Genomic DNA, 14473 nt, shown 5'->3' with positions numbered 1-14473 from the left:
TGTGTTCAGGGCAGGAGGGCGTGTCCGGCTGCGGGTCTGTGGGCCCCGCATGCTCTGCCGGCGGCAGAGCTGATGTCCCCGCCTGCATGCACAGCGTGCTGCTCAGAGCCTCCCGTTCTCAGAGCCAATGGCTTTTACTGCTCTGTAATCATTTTCCAAAAAGTTTGTGTTTCAAACATCTGTGTTTGAAAATAGAATCTAGGCAACTAGTATTAGTCATTACCCAGAGGTGTTAAGGTGTATACATCTTTTGGTCCTATTTCCAAATTCCATTCATGATCCAGTCCTCAGTTCTTGGGAGAACTGAAATGAGGACAAAGATCAAATAGCCATTCAACCAGCATGTATTAAGTGCCCACCGTACAGGAGACCCCACGCTCAGGGCCCGAGGTACAAAGATGAATAACAAGGGGCTTGTGTCCTGGAAAAACCTGCAGTTTAATAGCTCTGGTTGCACCTTTTATTTTTTTCCTTTAAAGAAAAGTTGTTACAAAAGTAAAACATTCTGACTGCAGAGTATTTGGAAAGCCCAGGTAAGAAGAAAAAGAAAAGAATCACCCAAAGTCCAGACAACATTTTCTAAATCCTGAGGGCAGGGCCTACATCTTAGCATCTCTATAGCCACACAACCTTATCCTGGCCTAGTGGAGACCACAGTGAATGTTGTTTGAACAGGAGAGAGCCACCCTTTATCCTGCCACCCTGAGATAGCCACTGTTGACTCTAGACAATATTCCTGGTCTCTTTCTTTGACTGTGAAATGACTGGTTCAGATGTCATTCTTTCTGCCTCAACCTAAGGCAGGCGTAGCACCACCTATAAGTGATGGGGTGGTGCCCACCATGTGTAGGGTAGTCCCCTACCATGTCTCCTCACATGGAGGGGTCTCTTAGGTGTGGGAAAGGCAGAAGCTTTTACCAGGCGCCCCCACTCCGCCCCTACCCCACCTCGGAAAGGCCTCAGGGGCAGAAAGCTGGTTTATCTGAAATCAGTCCACTTGGATTGAGGGGGGCCTTCAGGAGCTTTCCTCAAACCAGGCTGCATGTTGATTCACCTGAGGCAGCTTTCAAAACTCCTGATGCCTGGATCGCCCTTATGCTAATTAAAACAGAATCTCTGGGCATGAGGCCCAGGCATTGGTCTTTTTGTGTTTTTAAAGCTATCCAGGTTAAAGACTGAGAACCACTGATTTAAAGGAAGGCAGCCAGTGCTGTGAGTGGCCTTTAGAGAGGAGCCCTGAGACGCCAGCCCCAGGGCGTGGCTCCGCAGGAGGGCTTGCAGCCTAAGGGAAGCACCTAGGAGGCGTACCTGGGCAGTCATCTGCAGAGGGGAACCCAAAGGAGGAAATAGCATCTTTGTCCCAAAGGGTTCCTATGGATCCCTGTATCAGCGAAGAGCATACAGAAACCGTGTTCACATATGAAGTAAATACAGGGAGCTAACCGTGAGTGCCCCAATGGGCTGTTTGAAAGACACATGAGCTTTCTGGCTTCATTATGAAGGAAAGAAGAATTTTGCAAAATAAATTATTAGATATAAGCCACTGTAACAATAGGTTGCCTAGCGTAAGGGAGAGGATTAGGATTAGATAATCTTTATTTAATTAGTCTTTGAAGATTGGTTGCTTGTCAAGAATAGTGCTAAGCACTTGACATACATTATTTCATTTAACCTTTGTGGTAACACTTTGCACCAAGTATTATTTATTTGCATTTTAGAGTAGAGGAAATCGATGCTAATAATTTTCAAGTAATCAGCCTGAAATCACATTAAGTGAAAGAGTTGAGCCCAGTCTCTCTGACTCCAAAGCCCATGGTTTGTTCACCCTGCCAGGTGCCATCCAGACTTACACGGTTGGAGATAACACAAAGATGGGAGGGGTGACTCGGCTTCCACCCCTTGAGGAGTGGGGACTTTTCAGCATGATCCATTGGCTGGAAGGTGTTTCCTTCTGTGAAGATCCGTGGTGTCACACGGTGGTCAGCACGCTAGGCAAAGAGCTCCAACTATGCCTCTGCCACCCAGCCTTGTGACCAGGCCTAGCTGGTCTACATCTCCGTTTTCTCACCTGAGCAGCCAAAAGGGCTGGAGCCCAGGGGTAGTTGTTTTCAAGTTGTCCTGTGGAGGCCTGGGATACAGGAGGCCGTGCCGGGGACTGGATGGATGGGCACGATCGTTCTCTTTCCCCTTCAACCAGGCAAGCTCTGCGTTTACGAGAAGCTTCCCTGCTAGAGGGGAGGGGGTGCATTTGGAAGGAAACCGCTAGGTTAGTGGTTAGTGATTAATGGCAATGACTCTTCTGATCTGATAAGCGTCGGGTCCTCTGCTTTTGAAAATTCATGGCACTGGGAAGAATCTGTGCCATCGTGACGTGGGTGAATGTTGAACAGGGTGGGAAGGAGAGTGGCCTTCCATGCGTGTGGCAGGGAGGAAGGGCCACGGAGGCGAGGAGGACAGAAAGGCCAGCCGTGGCCTGCCGAGCTCATGGTCAGAGGAAACCTGCCCGGGCGCCGGGCCCCAGGCCACCTGGAGGAGTGTGACCAACCAGAGTAGACAGGAGAGGAAACCAGGCGCCCTTTGTTGTCACTGTGATGGGGACAGGGTCACAAATAGCAGGGGCTGGGCTCTGGGCTTCATCCCTCTAATTTGCACTTCATTTTAGTCAATAGAATAAAAGTCTCCTATTCTCTTGTAGTCGTCTAGGATTTAAGCAATCTTCTGTTTCTTTGTGTTTTTCAGATCTTAAATCCAAATTTCATCCAAGAAGGTGAGTTTAAAAAGTGGTAGAATTGAGAACTTGGGGGCTGCCTAAATAGCTCATGGCAGAACCAGCACATTCACAATAGTTACTTCTGGATCATGGCATCACGAAGCTTTTTTTTCTCTTTGTTCATCTATATTTCCTAATTTGTCTACAGTGAACATGTATTACCTTAAAATACTTTTTCATGGGACACAGGTTAACCAATAGTGTTATTTGAATTGCTACACACCATGGGTGGGAAATGAGAGTAATATGTTATAAAATGGCTGTTTTATTCTAAGTTCTGAATGATGTGAATTTATGTCAATTTGACCACAGTGGCCCCAGAATTCCTTGTGCCCTTAGTGGACGTGACCTGCTTGCTTGGGGACACAGTGACACTGCAGTGCAAAGTCTGTGGGCGGCCGAAGCCCACCATCACCTGGAAGGGTCCAGACCAGAACATCCTTGACACGGACAGCAGCTCTGCCACCTACAACCTCTCTTCCTGGTAAGCGCCCCCGCCCTCAGCACCCCCAGCGAGCAGTGCAGCCCCAAGAGGCTAAGTCTGGGATGCAGCTCCGTTCCAGGGATTTAGCTTCCCCCAGAGAAGAGCTGCCCCGGAGCCTATTCTAGCACAAACACTTGGCCTTGATTAAGAGAGAGACTGAGTCAAAACCTCTGGGTGGCTCACAGCAGTGCACTCTGCTCACATGGCAGTGGACTGCGGACCCTGAGCTTCAGGTGCAGCCTCGGCCTGAGGCTGTCACCTGGGTCATGACCAGCACATATTCACCTGTTGCTCTGCATTAGGCAGGCATACCTGGGATCAGAAAGGACAGTTCAGAAAGGCTGCATTCTGGACTCACATCAAATAAAGACAAACATGAAACTTGACTCTCTCAGGTCAAGGCTGAACCAGACCTTGGAGAGTTTTGACAGTCACTGACTTCCCTTCAGCCTATTTAGTTGTCTTTCTCCTAAGGATTCCCAAGAGAATGTCTATGTCAGACATGAGGAGGCCCGCAGACCTGTGGTAGGAATGTGGTCCTCACGTCCAGATGTCCCAGTGTTCTCTGTGCCCTCTCAGCATCCTGGGAAGCAGTGATATAATCAATATTTAGCTCTCCCATTAACCTGAGAACAATTCTCTTACCAAAAGAGACAGTGACCCACTCCAAAATGTACAACAGAAAACAGAATATCCAGCCACAGCATGCTTCTGGGTAAAACAGGTGTTTAACAAAATTTGGTTGACTGCCTCCCAATCATCCTGTTAATATTTATTACTACTAATTATGAACTTTATTGTGGACTATGGCTCACAGTAGATAAGCAGTAACAAGCCCTAATCTTCTGTTCTGTTAAGAAACATCTGTGGAAGAAACACCCAAGATCAAGATAGTTTCATCTATTAACTTAATATTGGTGGATGTATAATAAAATGATGTCACAGCAGAGCCTCCCTGCCTGGGTCCTAAAACATCAGTGGACCCAAGGAGGTTAGCGGGAGTCCGCGCTGGGCGAGGAGCCTGAGGATCGCCCTTCTGTCACAATTGGTGGGGAAAGCATGGGGCTGCCTGTGACCTCTGCATTTAACCCTTTCAGAGCAGCTCTTCCAGTGCGATGCCCAGACCCCAGACTGGGACTACTGGGATAGTCACCATTTAGTGGAGGAATTTGCCCTTTATTTACTTTACTTAATGATTTGGAGGGTCCCACATGTAAAATTTGAAATACTTGAACATTTCCATTCCTTAGTCTTTCCATTTCCTGTACCATTCATTCTTGATCTGTGAGACAAACTATTCAGAATGAAATTGCTGGTGGTAATAACACAAGCAATACTGTGAACCAGTGCTTGTATAGAACTTTACATATCTCAAACCATGCTCCAATTCTTACCTCATTTCACTCTTTTTCTATCCGTATCCCTTATGTACAATACACTTGAGAGATAGGCATGGCAAGAATTTCCCCCCCATAATTAAGGAAATGAGAATGTAGGGAGGCAAGGTGACCACCTGAGGCATGTGACAGAACTGGGACTCGCCCTTGGCCCTAAGGACTCAGCTGACCGCACCAGATGCCAGACCCCACCAGTCAACCGTCTCATTACTAGAATCTGAAGGCATCCTTTCGGTGTCTCTAGCGATTCTGGTGAAATCACCCTGAAGATCTGTAATCTGATGCCCCAGGACAGCGGGATTTATACCTGCATAGCAACAAATGACCACGGGACCGCATCAACATCTGCTGCGGTTAAAGTGCAAGGTACAGACTCTTTTTAAAGCACTTTTTATACTTTTTAAAATATTCAATTTTACTGTCATAAGATACACATAACATAAAATTTACTATCTTAACCACTTTTAACCACTTTCACCTGTAAGTTTATTCACATTGTGGTGTTACCAATCTCTTCAACTTGCAAAACTGAAACTCTTTACCCTTTAAATAACTCCCCATCCTTCCCTCCCTGACCCCAGGCCCTGGCACTTACCATTCTCCTTTTCCTCTCTGTGAATGTGTGCTAGTCAAATATCTTCTGTGGACATGACAAGAGCTCCTTGAGACCTGGGCAGCGTTGGGGGGGAGCATTGTGGAAATTCCAAAGTAAAGTTTTAGCAGGTGGGAACAGAACGAATTTTCGCTAAGAGCTTTCAGTGTTCTACTCTCCATGTGCGGTATTCAACCCAGGGAAGAATTTCTTTTGTAAAAATAAAATGTTATTTATTGATTTTAGGGGGGAGGGGGAGAGAGAGATTTGTCATTCCACTTATTTATGCATTCATTGGTTGATTCTTGTATGTGCCCTGACTGGGGATTAAACCCACAGCCTTGGTGTATTGGGACGATGTTCTAACCAAGAAGAATTTCTGACAGCAGGGTGTATCTCCCACAGGAAAAATTTGAGATGCAGATTAGGTAACATTTCCTAGGTAACATTCAACCCTGCTGTAAAATACCAAGTTCTGCAGAAATAGCACTTGACCCTAATTTCTGCCCTTGAAGGTGTCCCAGCGGCCCCTAACCGCCCCATCGCCCAGGAGAGAAGCTGCACCTCTGTGATTCTCCGCTGGCTGCCCCCGTCCAGCACGGGAAACTGCACCATTTCCGGTTACACCGTGGAGTACAGAGAGGAAGGTGGGCCATCTGGTTCTGTCTCCTCTTCCTTATAAAAGGGGCCTTCAGAGTCATAAAACTATTGGTCTCCAAGCCCTTCATCAGCGGGTCCTTCTTGTGTCTTCCAACTCAGTACAAAGTCCTCAGCGCCAGACTACAGCGCCTGCTGGGATCTCAAACACCCAGTAGTGGTTTTGGACAAAATGAAGACTCATGGCAGATTTCAAAGTGCCCTCACGTGCACTTCCCTGCCTAACAAGCCCAGTCACGCAGACGGAGACGAGCAGGCCCATTTTGCAGATGAGGAGGCTCAGGTCTAAAGAAAGTTAAGAAGCAGGCGGCAAAAGTTAGAACCCAGGTCTCTAGTTTGCTAATTTGTGATCTTTCTCCAGGAGTAACAACTAGGAGATCAGGAACACAGCTTTACCCCACCCCGCACCTCCATCCCCAGATAAAATTTAGAGATCGCACCATATATATGTGTGTGTGTGTGTATATATTTACTATATATAGTAACTTTTTACTATATATAAATATATATAAATTTTTATAAATTTATATATATTTATATATAGTATCTTTTTATATATACTAACTTTTTAAAGAAATTGTTTTTAAATGTTACATTTACATGCTAAAAGTGCATACATTTCCTCAGTAGTTGTAAACAGCCAAGCCTGACATCTACTTATCAAGAAGAATTAGCTAAAATAAGAAGCTGTGAGATAGCTGATTGTTAATAACACATCCCTGAACCACATGCCGAATTACACAAGGGAATTGAAAGTGATGCTTGCACCTGGAACCAAAATCATGTGTTTTACTGTCCTTTCCATTCCTCTTATTATTTTAACTCTTCTTTCCCCTGGGAAAGTCCCAAAGCTGTTGACTTCAGCCCCTCTCTCATCCTGTTCCCTCCCGTGTCTCCCCAGGCAGCACAAAGATGTTAACGTGCAGCGACGGGCACAGTTCACCAAGTTCATGCTCGCCTCGGCACTATGCAAGCTGCCTTGCGAAAGCTGTCTAATCTCTCTGAGCTTTGGTATCCTCATCTGTAAACTGAGATTAGTGCTCCTGACCTCATAGGGTTTCTATGGATTTAAGTGAGAGAGTAAAACGAGAGATTTATGTGAAGACGCCTTCCACGGTGTTCTACAAGTATACACTGCTCAATATGCTCATTTTTATTTTGTTTCAATTTCCAAATGCAGTTTCTCAGTTTTGGTATTACTTTCTGCTTTCCTGGCCTTATTCAAAATGTGCCCCATGTTCCTCTATAACTTCTGTATGATCTACTTGACTTCCCATGCTCACATGTGCATATTTGAAATGAACTGCGGGCCAACTGCTTCTACATCCCTTGTGATATATTCAAGCATTTAGGAAATTAAACCCCAATCCTCCACAGTTTGCCCACAGGCTTTCAGAGCCCAACACAGTGACCGCAATTGTCCCTTGAATGGAATGTGTCAATTTTCCTTTCTTTGTTTGCTGAAGGTCTTTGAAACAATGTCCCTCTGGCTTTTTCTCTTTCTCTCTCCTCGGAAATTGTGCACTAGGTTCTCAGGCCTGGCAGCAGTCAGTAGCTTCGACCTTGGACACTTACCTCGTCATCGAAGACCTCAGCCCTGGGAGTCCTTATCAGTTCCGAGTCAGTGCCAGTAACCCCTGGGGCATCAGCCTTCCCAGCGAGCCCTCGGAGTTCGTGAGACTTCCAGAATACGGTGGGTCCCAGCCGCGCCCAGGACCCCCGTCAGTGGAGGCGAGGCGCCTGGCCAGAGGCCACACTTGCCGGGACTGTCTGTTCATTGGCGTGTCAGCTGCCATGCAGCAGGTGGCTTGGATTTGTTCAGTGGCTTCAGTCAAGTAACATTTCAGAGGCCTGGTGAAGATTGTTTCCATCAAGTGTGATTTCAAGTGTCTTGGAGCAAAAGTTAGATCTGCCGCCCATGTTTAGCTTGGGCCTGCCAGGTTCCCTGGGCTCCAGGTGTTTCCCCAGGAACAGAGGGGCAGGCAGACATCATGAGTCACATGGGTACTATCTGCCCCTCTTCTGAGACAGAAACACCACAACGCTCCTCTCCCCTGGGAGCCCCTGCCAGGCATAAGTGTACCTGAGAGTACTAGGGACACCCCGACTCACCAATTTAAAATCGGGAGAGGAAAAGGACCTCGTTAAAGGAGTTGATCATTTCCCCACTCTCTTACCCTCCCAGAACATCTTTTCTCAATGTGGATGCATTTTTAGGTGGATGTGCTGAATAATAAACGAAGATACACACACAACCAGCTACACATGAGTATTTTACAAGTGAGGCTCCTCATTCGCCCACCTCTTTGCCATCCCACCAAGCCGCGGTGGTCCCCAGGACATTTTGAGAGAGGAAACAAGGAGTGAGTTTTCTGGCCGTGCAGGGGAGTGGACCGAGTGTGTTGGAGTGGACAAAGGAGGTCACTACTTAAAAGGCAAAGAGGTTCTGTGCCTCTTCGGGTTAAAGGAATCCCAGAGCCTAAAGAGGGGCTCCGGAAACCTTACAGGGTCTCAGACTGCAGCCCCACCCACAGCTGAAGTCAGAAATGCTCCCCAGCTCTGTCCCCACTGGTTCAGCACTCTCCCAACGGCTTTGTCTCAGTGGACCTGTAATTCACTGGGAAACCTTGGCCTTGGGTCTCTGTTTCCTCCTATTGCAGTGCAGATGGGCACCTTCAGCCTCAGCTGGGCTGTGCTCTGGGCAGCCCCAGGTGACCGAGGTCAGAAGAGCTGTGCTACTGGCTTGGTCCTCTCCTCCCACGCCACTGACTCTGTCCCATTCAGAGGGGACCCTGCTCACGGCTTGCTTCTTGTCAGCCTTGGTCCCCGGAGACAACACACAGATAGGAGTGTGCGTGCTTGCACGTGTCTAAGTCATTGCCAGGGGATTAACACGTCGTGTACGGTAATGCTGCAGAGCTTCGACTCAGGCTTGTATTTTGAGTTAAGCTAAATAATTCCATATACGGGATAAGCTCATAAATGCCTGAGACCAGGAGGTGAGAAAGAATGGGTTTTAGACCCTCCTGAGCACATTCCTTTCCTTTTCTGGCTTTTCCCACGCCCTCTCTGCTGCGTCCTCCCGCAGCCCTGATTCTCACCAATGCCTTCAGCGTGGTTTCCTCTCTCCCTTTTAGTTTTTTTTATCCTCACCCAAGGACATTTTCTTTTCATTGCTTTTAGAGAGGGGGCGAAGGTGGAGAGGGAAGAGAACATCCATATAACAGAGAGCTTTCGATGACCGCCCGTAGGCTCCCCCACCAGGGACTGCACCCTTTCTGTGTCGGGGACAACACTCCAACCAGTTGAACCTCACAGGCCAGGGCTCCCTTTTAATTTTTTCTACCAAATATTCATCTGTAAAATATCCTGAAGTCACAACCCAGACTGTCCCCAAGTCCCTGTGTTGCTGTTGGTGACGCAGGGAGGGAGTCTGACTCTGTTATATCAGTTTCCCCTTGGATCATATTTTTAAAAAAAGAACAGCAGAAAATCGTGGCATTTCCCCCACTGAGTTAGACTCCATATTTAGTCCTGATTTGCAGTGATGCTGGAGCTTTTCTGCTAACCGTTTTGTTACTCTATATGACTTCCTCGATGTCAGAAATGGATTCTCTCTCTCTTCCAAAGATGCTGCTGCTGATGGTGCCACCATTTCCTGGAAGGAAAATTTTGATTCGGCTTATACGGAGCTGAATGAAATTGGAAGGTAATGATCCCATTTTCTAGTCCTTCATTCACGAGCACTTAACAACATCACATCAGAATAATGACTCGCTTTTATTGCTTGTTTCTTTTACTAAGTGCATTCTGTCTACAGTATGAAAGAGCAAGAACACTTCTCTGTATTTTCCATTGCCCTTTTTGTAACTCATGAAGTTGGAGGCTTCACTCATCAACTCTCAGCCTTTCTTCTTTTCTAATACGAGAACTGAAGGCTCAACCTTTTCTTCAAAGTACAACTTTTGCTACATCTCCTCAGTTGATAAATGGCATTTTCATTTTCATTCAGTCCTAAGTATTTTTCCTTCCCCTCTGATTTTTACTTTGATCAAATAGAAAAAATAGAAATGTTTTAAAATTCTAAATGGATGAGATTTTTTTTTTTAATTTATTTACTTTTTAAATACATTTGTCTCTGCCTTCCCCCCCCTCTTTCCCTTGCCCCCTCCCACCTTCCCTCCCTCAGCTCTTCCCCTTTGGTTTTGTCCATGAGTCCTTGCTATATGTTCCTTGACTTTCCCCTTCCCTTCCCTTTCCCTGCCCCCCCTTCCCTCTTGTCTCTGTTGATTTCTTTTCCTTTCAGTGTTGCTGGTCATATTTGCCTTGCTTCTTTGCATTGTTGGTTAGGTTCCGCTTATAGGTGAGATCATATGGTATTTGCTCTTTCGCCCCCTGGCTTATTTCGCTTAGCATGATGCTCTCCAGTTCCATCCATGCTGTTGCGAAGTTTAGTACTTCTTTTTTTCTTTCTGCTGCGTAGTATTCCATTGTGTATATGTACCATAATTTTTTGATCCAATCATCTACTGATGGGCATTTAGGTTGCTTCCAAGACTTGGCTATTGTAAATTGTGCTGCTATGAACATTGGGGTGCATAGGTTCTTTTGTATTGGCGTTTTGGTGTTCTCAGGGTATAGTCCCAGCAGGGGAATCGCTGGATCAAAAGGCAGTTCCATTTTCAGCTTTCTGAGGAAATTCCACACTGCTTTCCATAGTGGCTGCACCAGTCTGCATTCCCACCAACAGTGGACTAGAGTTCCCTTTTCTCCACAGCCTCGCCAGCACCTGTTGTTTGTGGATCTGTTTATGATGGCCATTCTGACCGGTGTGAGGTGGTACCTCATGGTGGTTTTGATCTGCATTTCTCTAATGGCTAGTGATGCAGAGCATCCTTTCAAATGCCTCTGGGCCCTCTGTATCTCCTCCTTAGAAAAGCGTCTGCCCAGGTCCTTTGCCCATTTTTTGATTGGATCGTTTGTCTTCTTGGAGTCAAGTCGAGTGTTCTTTGTATATCTTGGAGATCAAACCTCTATCTGATGTATCATTAGCAAATATATTTTCCCAAATGGTTGGCTCCCTTTTCATTTTGCTGATGTTTTCTTTAGCCGTGCAGAAGCTTCTTATTTTCATGAGGTCCCACTTGTTTATTCTTTCCTTTATGTCCCTTGCTTTAGGAGACATATCAGTGAAAAAATTGCTGCGTGGGATATCTGAGAGTTTCCTGCCAATGTTATCCTCTAGGACTTTGATGGTGTTGCGACTTATATTTAAGTCTTTTATCCATCTTGAGTTTATTTTTGTGTATGGTGTCAGCTGATGATCCAATTTCAATTTTTTGCATGTAGCCATCCAGCTCTCCCAACACCATTTGTTGAAGAGGCTGTTATTGCTCCATTTTATGCTTCTGCCCCCTTTGTCAAATATTAGATGCCCATAGAGACCTGGGCTTATTTCTGGGCTTTCTATTCTGTTCCACTGGTCTATGGGTCTGTTCTTGTGCCAGTACCAGATTGTTTTGAGTATAGTGGCTTTGTAGTAGAGTTTGATGTCCGGTATTGTGATCCCTCCTACTTTGTGTTTCTTTCTCAAAATTGCTGCAGCTATTCGAGGTCGTTTATGGTTCCATATAAATTTTTGAAATGTCTGTTCTATTTCTGTGAAATACGTCATTGGTATCTTAATAGGGATTGCGTTGAATCTATAAATTGCTTTTGGTAGTATGGACATTTTGAGGACATTAATTCTTCCAATCCATGTGCACGGTATATGCTTCCATGTATTTGTGTCTTCCTTAATTTCTTTTTTCAATGTTGTATAGTTTTCTGCATACAGGTCTTTTGTGTCTTTGGTTAAATTTATCCCTAGGTACTTTATCTTTTTTCGTGCTATATCGAATGGTATATTTTTCCTGATTTCTTCTTCTTCTATTGCATTGCTGGTGTACAAAAACACCTTTGATTTCTGAATGTTGACTTTGTATCCTGCTGTTTTGCCAAATTCACTTATTAGGTTGAGGAGTTTTTTGGTAGAGTCTACAGGGTTCTCTATGTACACTATCATGTCATCTGCAAACAATGATAGTTTTACTTCCTCCTTTCCTATTTGGATGCCTTTTATCTCTTTCTCTTGTCTGACCGCTGTGGCTAGGACTTCCAATACGATGTTGAAAAGAAGCGGTGAGAGCGGGCATCCTTGTCGTGTTCCCGATCTTAGTGGGAAAGCTTTTAGTTTTTGCCCGTTGAGTATGATATTGGCTGTAGGTTTTTCATATATGGCCTTTATTACGTTGAGGAATGCCCCATTGATTCCCATTTTGCTGAGTGTTTTGATCATAAATGGGTGCTGTACCTTGTCAAATGCTTTTTCTGCATCTATCGAGATGATCATGTGGTTTTTGTCTTGTCTTTGATTTATGTGGTGTATCACGTTTACTGATTTGCGTATATTGAACCATCCCTGCATCCCTGGGATGAATCCCACTTGATCGTGATGGATAATCTTTTGAATGTATTGCTGGATGCGGTTTGCCAATATTTTGTTGAGGATTTTAGCATCTATGTTCATCAGCGAAATTGGCCTGTAGTTTTCTTTCTTTGTAGGGTCTTTATCTGGTTTTGGGATCAGGGTGATGCTGGCCTCATAGAAGGAGTCTGGCAGTCTTCCCTCCTCTTGGATTTTTTGGAATAGTCTGAGAAGGACAGGGGTTAGCTCTTCCTTAAATGTTTTGTAAAATTCTCCTGGGAAACCGTCTGGCCCTGGGCTTTTGTGTGCTGGGAGTTTCTTGATTACTGCTTCAATTTCCCCAACTGTTATCGGTCTGTTCAAGCTTTCTGTTTCTTCCTCCTTCAGTGTTGGAAGATTATACTTTTCTAAAAACTTGTCCATTTCATCCAGATTTTCAAATTTCTTGGCATATAATTGTTCATAATAGTTTCTGATGATCATTTGTATTTCTGTGGTATCAGTTGTTATTTCTCCTCTTTCATTTCTGATATTATTAATTTGGGTCCTCTCCCTTTTTTTCTTGATGAGTCTGCTTAAAGGTTTGTCCACTTTATGAATCTTTTCAAAGAACCAGCTTCTGGATTGGTTGATCCTCTGAATTGTTCTTTTTGTCTCTATGTCATTCAGTTCTGCTCTAATCTTGACTATTTCCTTCCTTCTACTTGCTCTGGGATTTATTTGTTGTTGTTTCTCCAGTTCTTCAAGTTGTAGTGTTAGGTCTTTTATTTGAAATGTTTCTATCTTTTTAAGGTAAGCCTGTATTGCTATGAACTTCCCTCTCAGGACCGCCTTTGCTGTGTCCCATAGGTTTTGGACAGTTGTCTGTTCATTTTCATTTGTTTCCAGAAATTTTTTGATTTCTTCTCTTATCTCATTATTGACCCATTCATTGTTTAATAGTGTACTGTTCAGTCTCCATGAGTTTCCAAGTTTTTGAAGTTTCTCTTTGAGTTTGATTTCGAGTTTCAAGGCCTTGTGGTCTGAGAAAAAGTTTGGTATTATTTCAATTTTCCTGAATTTACTGAGGCTTGCTTTGTGTCCTATCATGTGGTCTATCTTTGAAAAACTGTCATGAGCATTTGAAAAGAATGTGTATTTTTCTTCTTTGGGATGTAAGATTCTATATATGTCAGTTAAGTCTCTTTGATTCAGTGTTTCATTCAGCGCCACGATATGTTTATTAATGTTTTGTTTGGAAGATCTGTCCATTTTGGACAGTGGGGTGTTGAAATCCCCTACTATCAGTGTGTTGCTATCTATATCTTTTTTGAAGTCATCCAACAATTTCCTTATAAACTTGGGGGCTCCTATATTGGGAGCATATAAGTTTACAATGTTGATGTCTTCTTGATAGAGTCTTCCTTTAAGTATGATAAAGTGCCCCTCTGGGTCTCTCTTTATGGCCTTTGTTTTGAGATCTACTTTGTCTGATACAAGTATGGCAACCCCAGCCTTTTTCTCATGCCCATTTGCTTGGAGTATTTTTTTCCATCCCTTTACTTTCAATCTGTGTAGGTCTTTTGCTCTGAGGTGGGTCTCTTGTAGGCAGCATATGTGTGGGTCATGTTTTCTTATCCATTCAGCTACCCTGTGTCTTTTGATTGGGGCATTTAGTCCATTCACATTGAGAGATATTACTGATAGAAACTTACTCATCTTTTCTCTTTGTACTTGTGTTCCTCTCTGTCTCATTCTTTTCCTTCATCTGCTTAAACCAGTCCCCTTAGCATATCTTGGAGTGCTGGTTTGGTAGAGATGTATTCTTTTAGCTTTCTTTTGTCCGGGAAACTCCGTATTTCTCCTTCTATTTTAATGGAGAGCCTAGCTGGGTAGAGCAGCCTTGGCTGTAGGCCCTTGCTTTTCATGGCTTGGAATATTTGTTGCCATTCCCTTCTGGCTTGGAGTGTTTCTGTTGAGAAGTCAGCTCCTAGGCGTATCGGGGCCCCCTTGTATGTTACTTTCTCCTTTTCCCTTGCTGCCTTCAGGATTCTCTCTTTGTCTTTGACATTTGCCATTTTAATGATGATGTGTCTTGGAGTGGACCTCCTTGGGTCCTTCTTGAGTG

The 14473-nt window shown here is 44.6% G+C and overlaps 1 protein-coding gene across 3 annotated transcripts in view; it reads left to right on the top strand.

The window, feature by feature from the left end:
- The window catches only part of KALRN (kalirin RhoGEF kinase), a 721333-nt gene that overhangs the window by 693803 nt on the left and 13057 nt on the right, over positions 1-14473 (top strand). For all 3 annotated transcript variants that reach the window (XM_054575198.1, XM_054575192.1, XM_054575191.1), the window contains 6 exons: positions 2740-2767; positions 3083-3254; positions 4896-5017; positions 5759-5890; positions 7429-7593; positions 9531-9609. In XM_054575198.1, coding sequence (XP_054431173.1) covers positions 2740-2767; positions 3083-3254; positions 4896-5017; positions 5759-5890; positions 7429-7593; positions 9531-9609 — 698 coding nt within the window. The remainder of the gene's footprint in view (positions 1-2739; positions 2768-3082; positions 3255-4895; positions 5018-5758; positions 5891-7428; positions 7594-9530; positions 9610-14473) is intronic.

The sequence above is a fragment of the Pteronotus mesoamericanus genome, unplaced genomic scaffold (genome assembly GCF_021234165.1).
Source record: "Pteronotus mesoamericanus isolate MK-2021 breed Mesoamerican mustached bat unplaced genomic scaffold, CSHL_Meso_final contig_27, whole genome shotgun sequence".
In the NCBI taxonomy this organism is placed as follows: Eukaryota; Metazoa; Chordata; class Mammalia; order Chiroptera; family Mormoopidae; genus Pteronotus; species Pteronotus mesoamericanus.
This window is presented reverse-complemented; position numbering and strand designations above follow the sequence as displayed.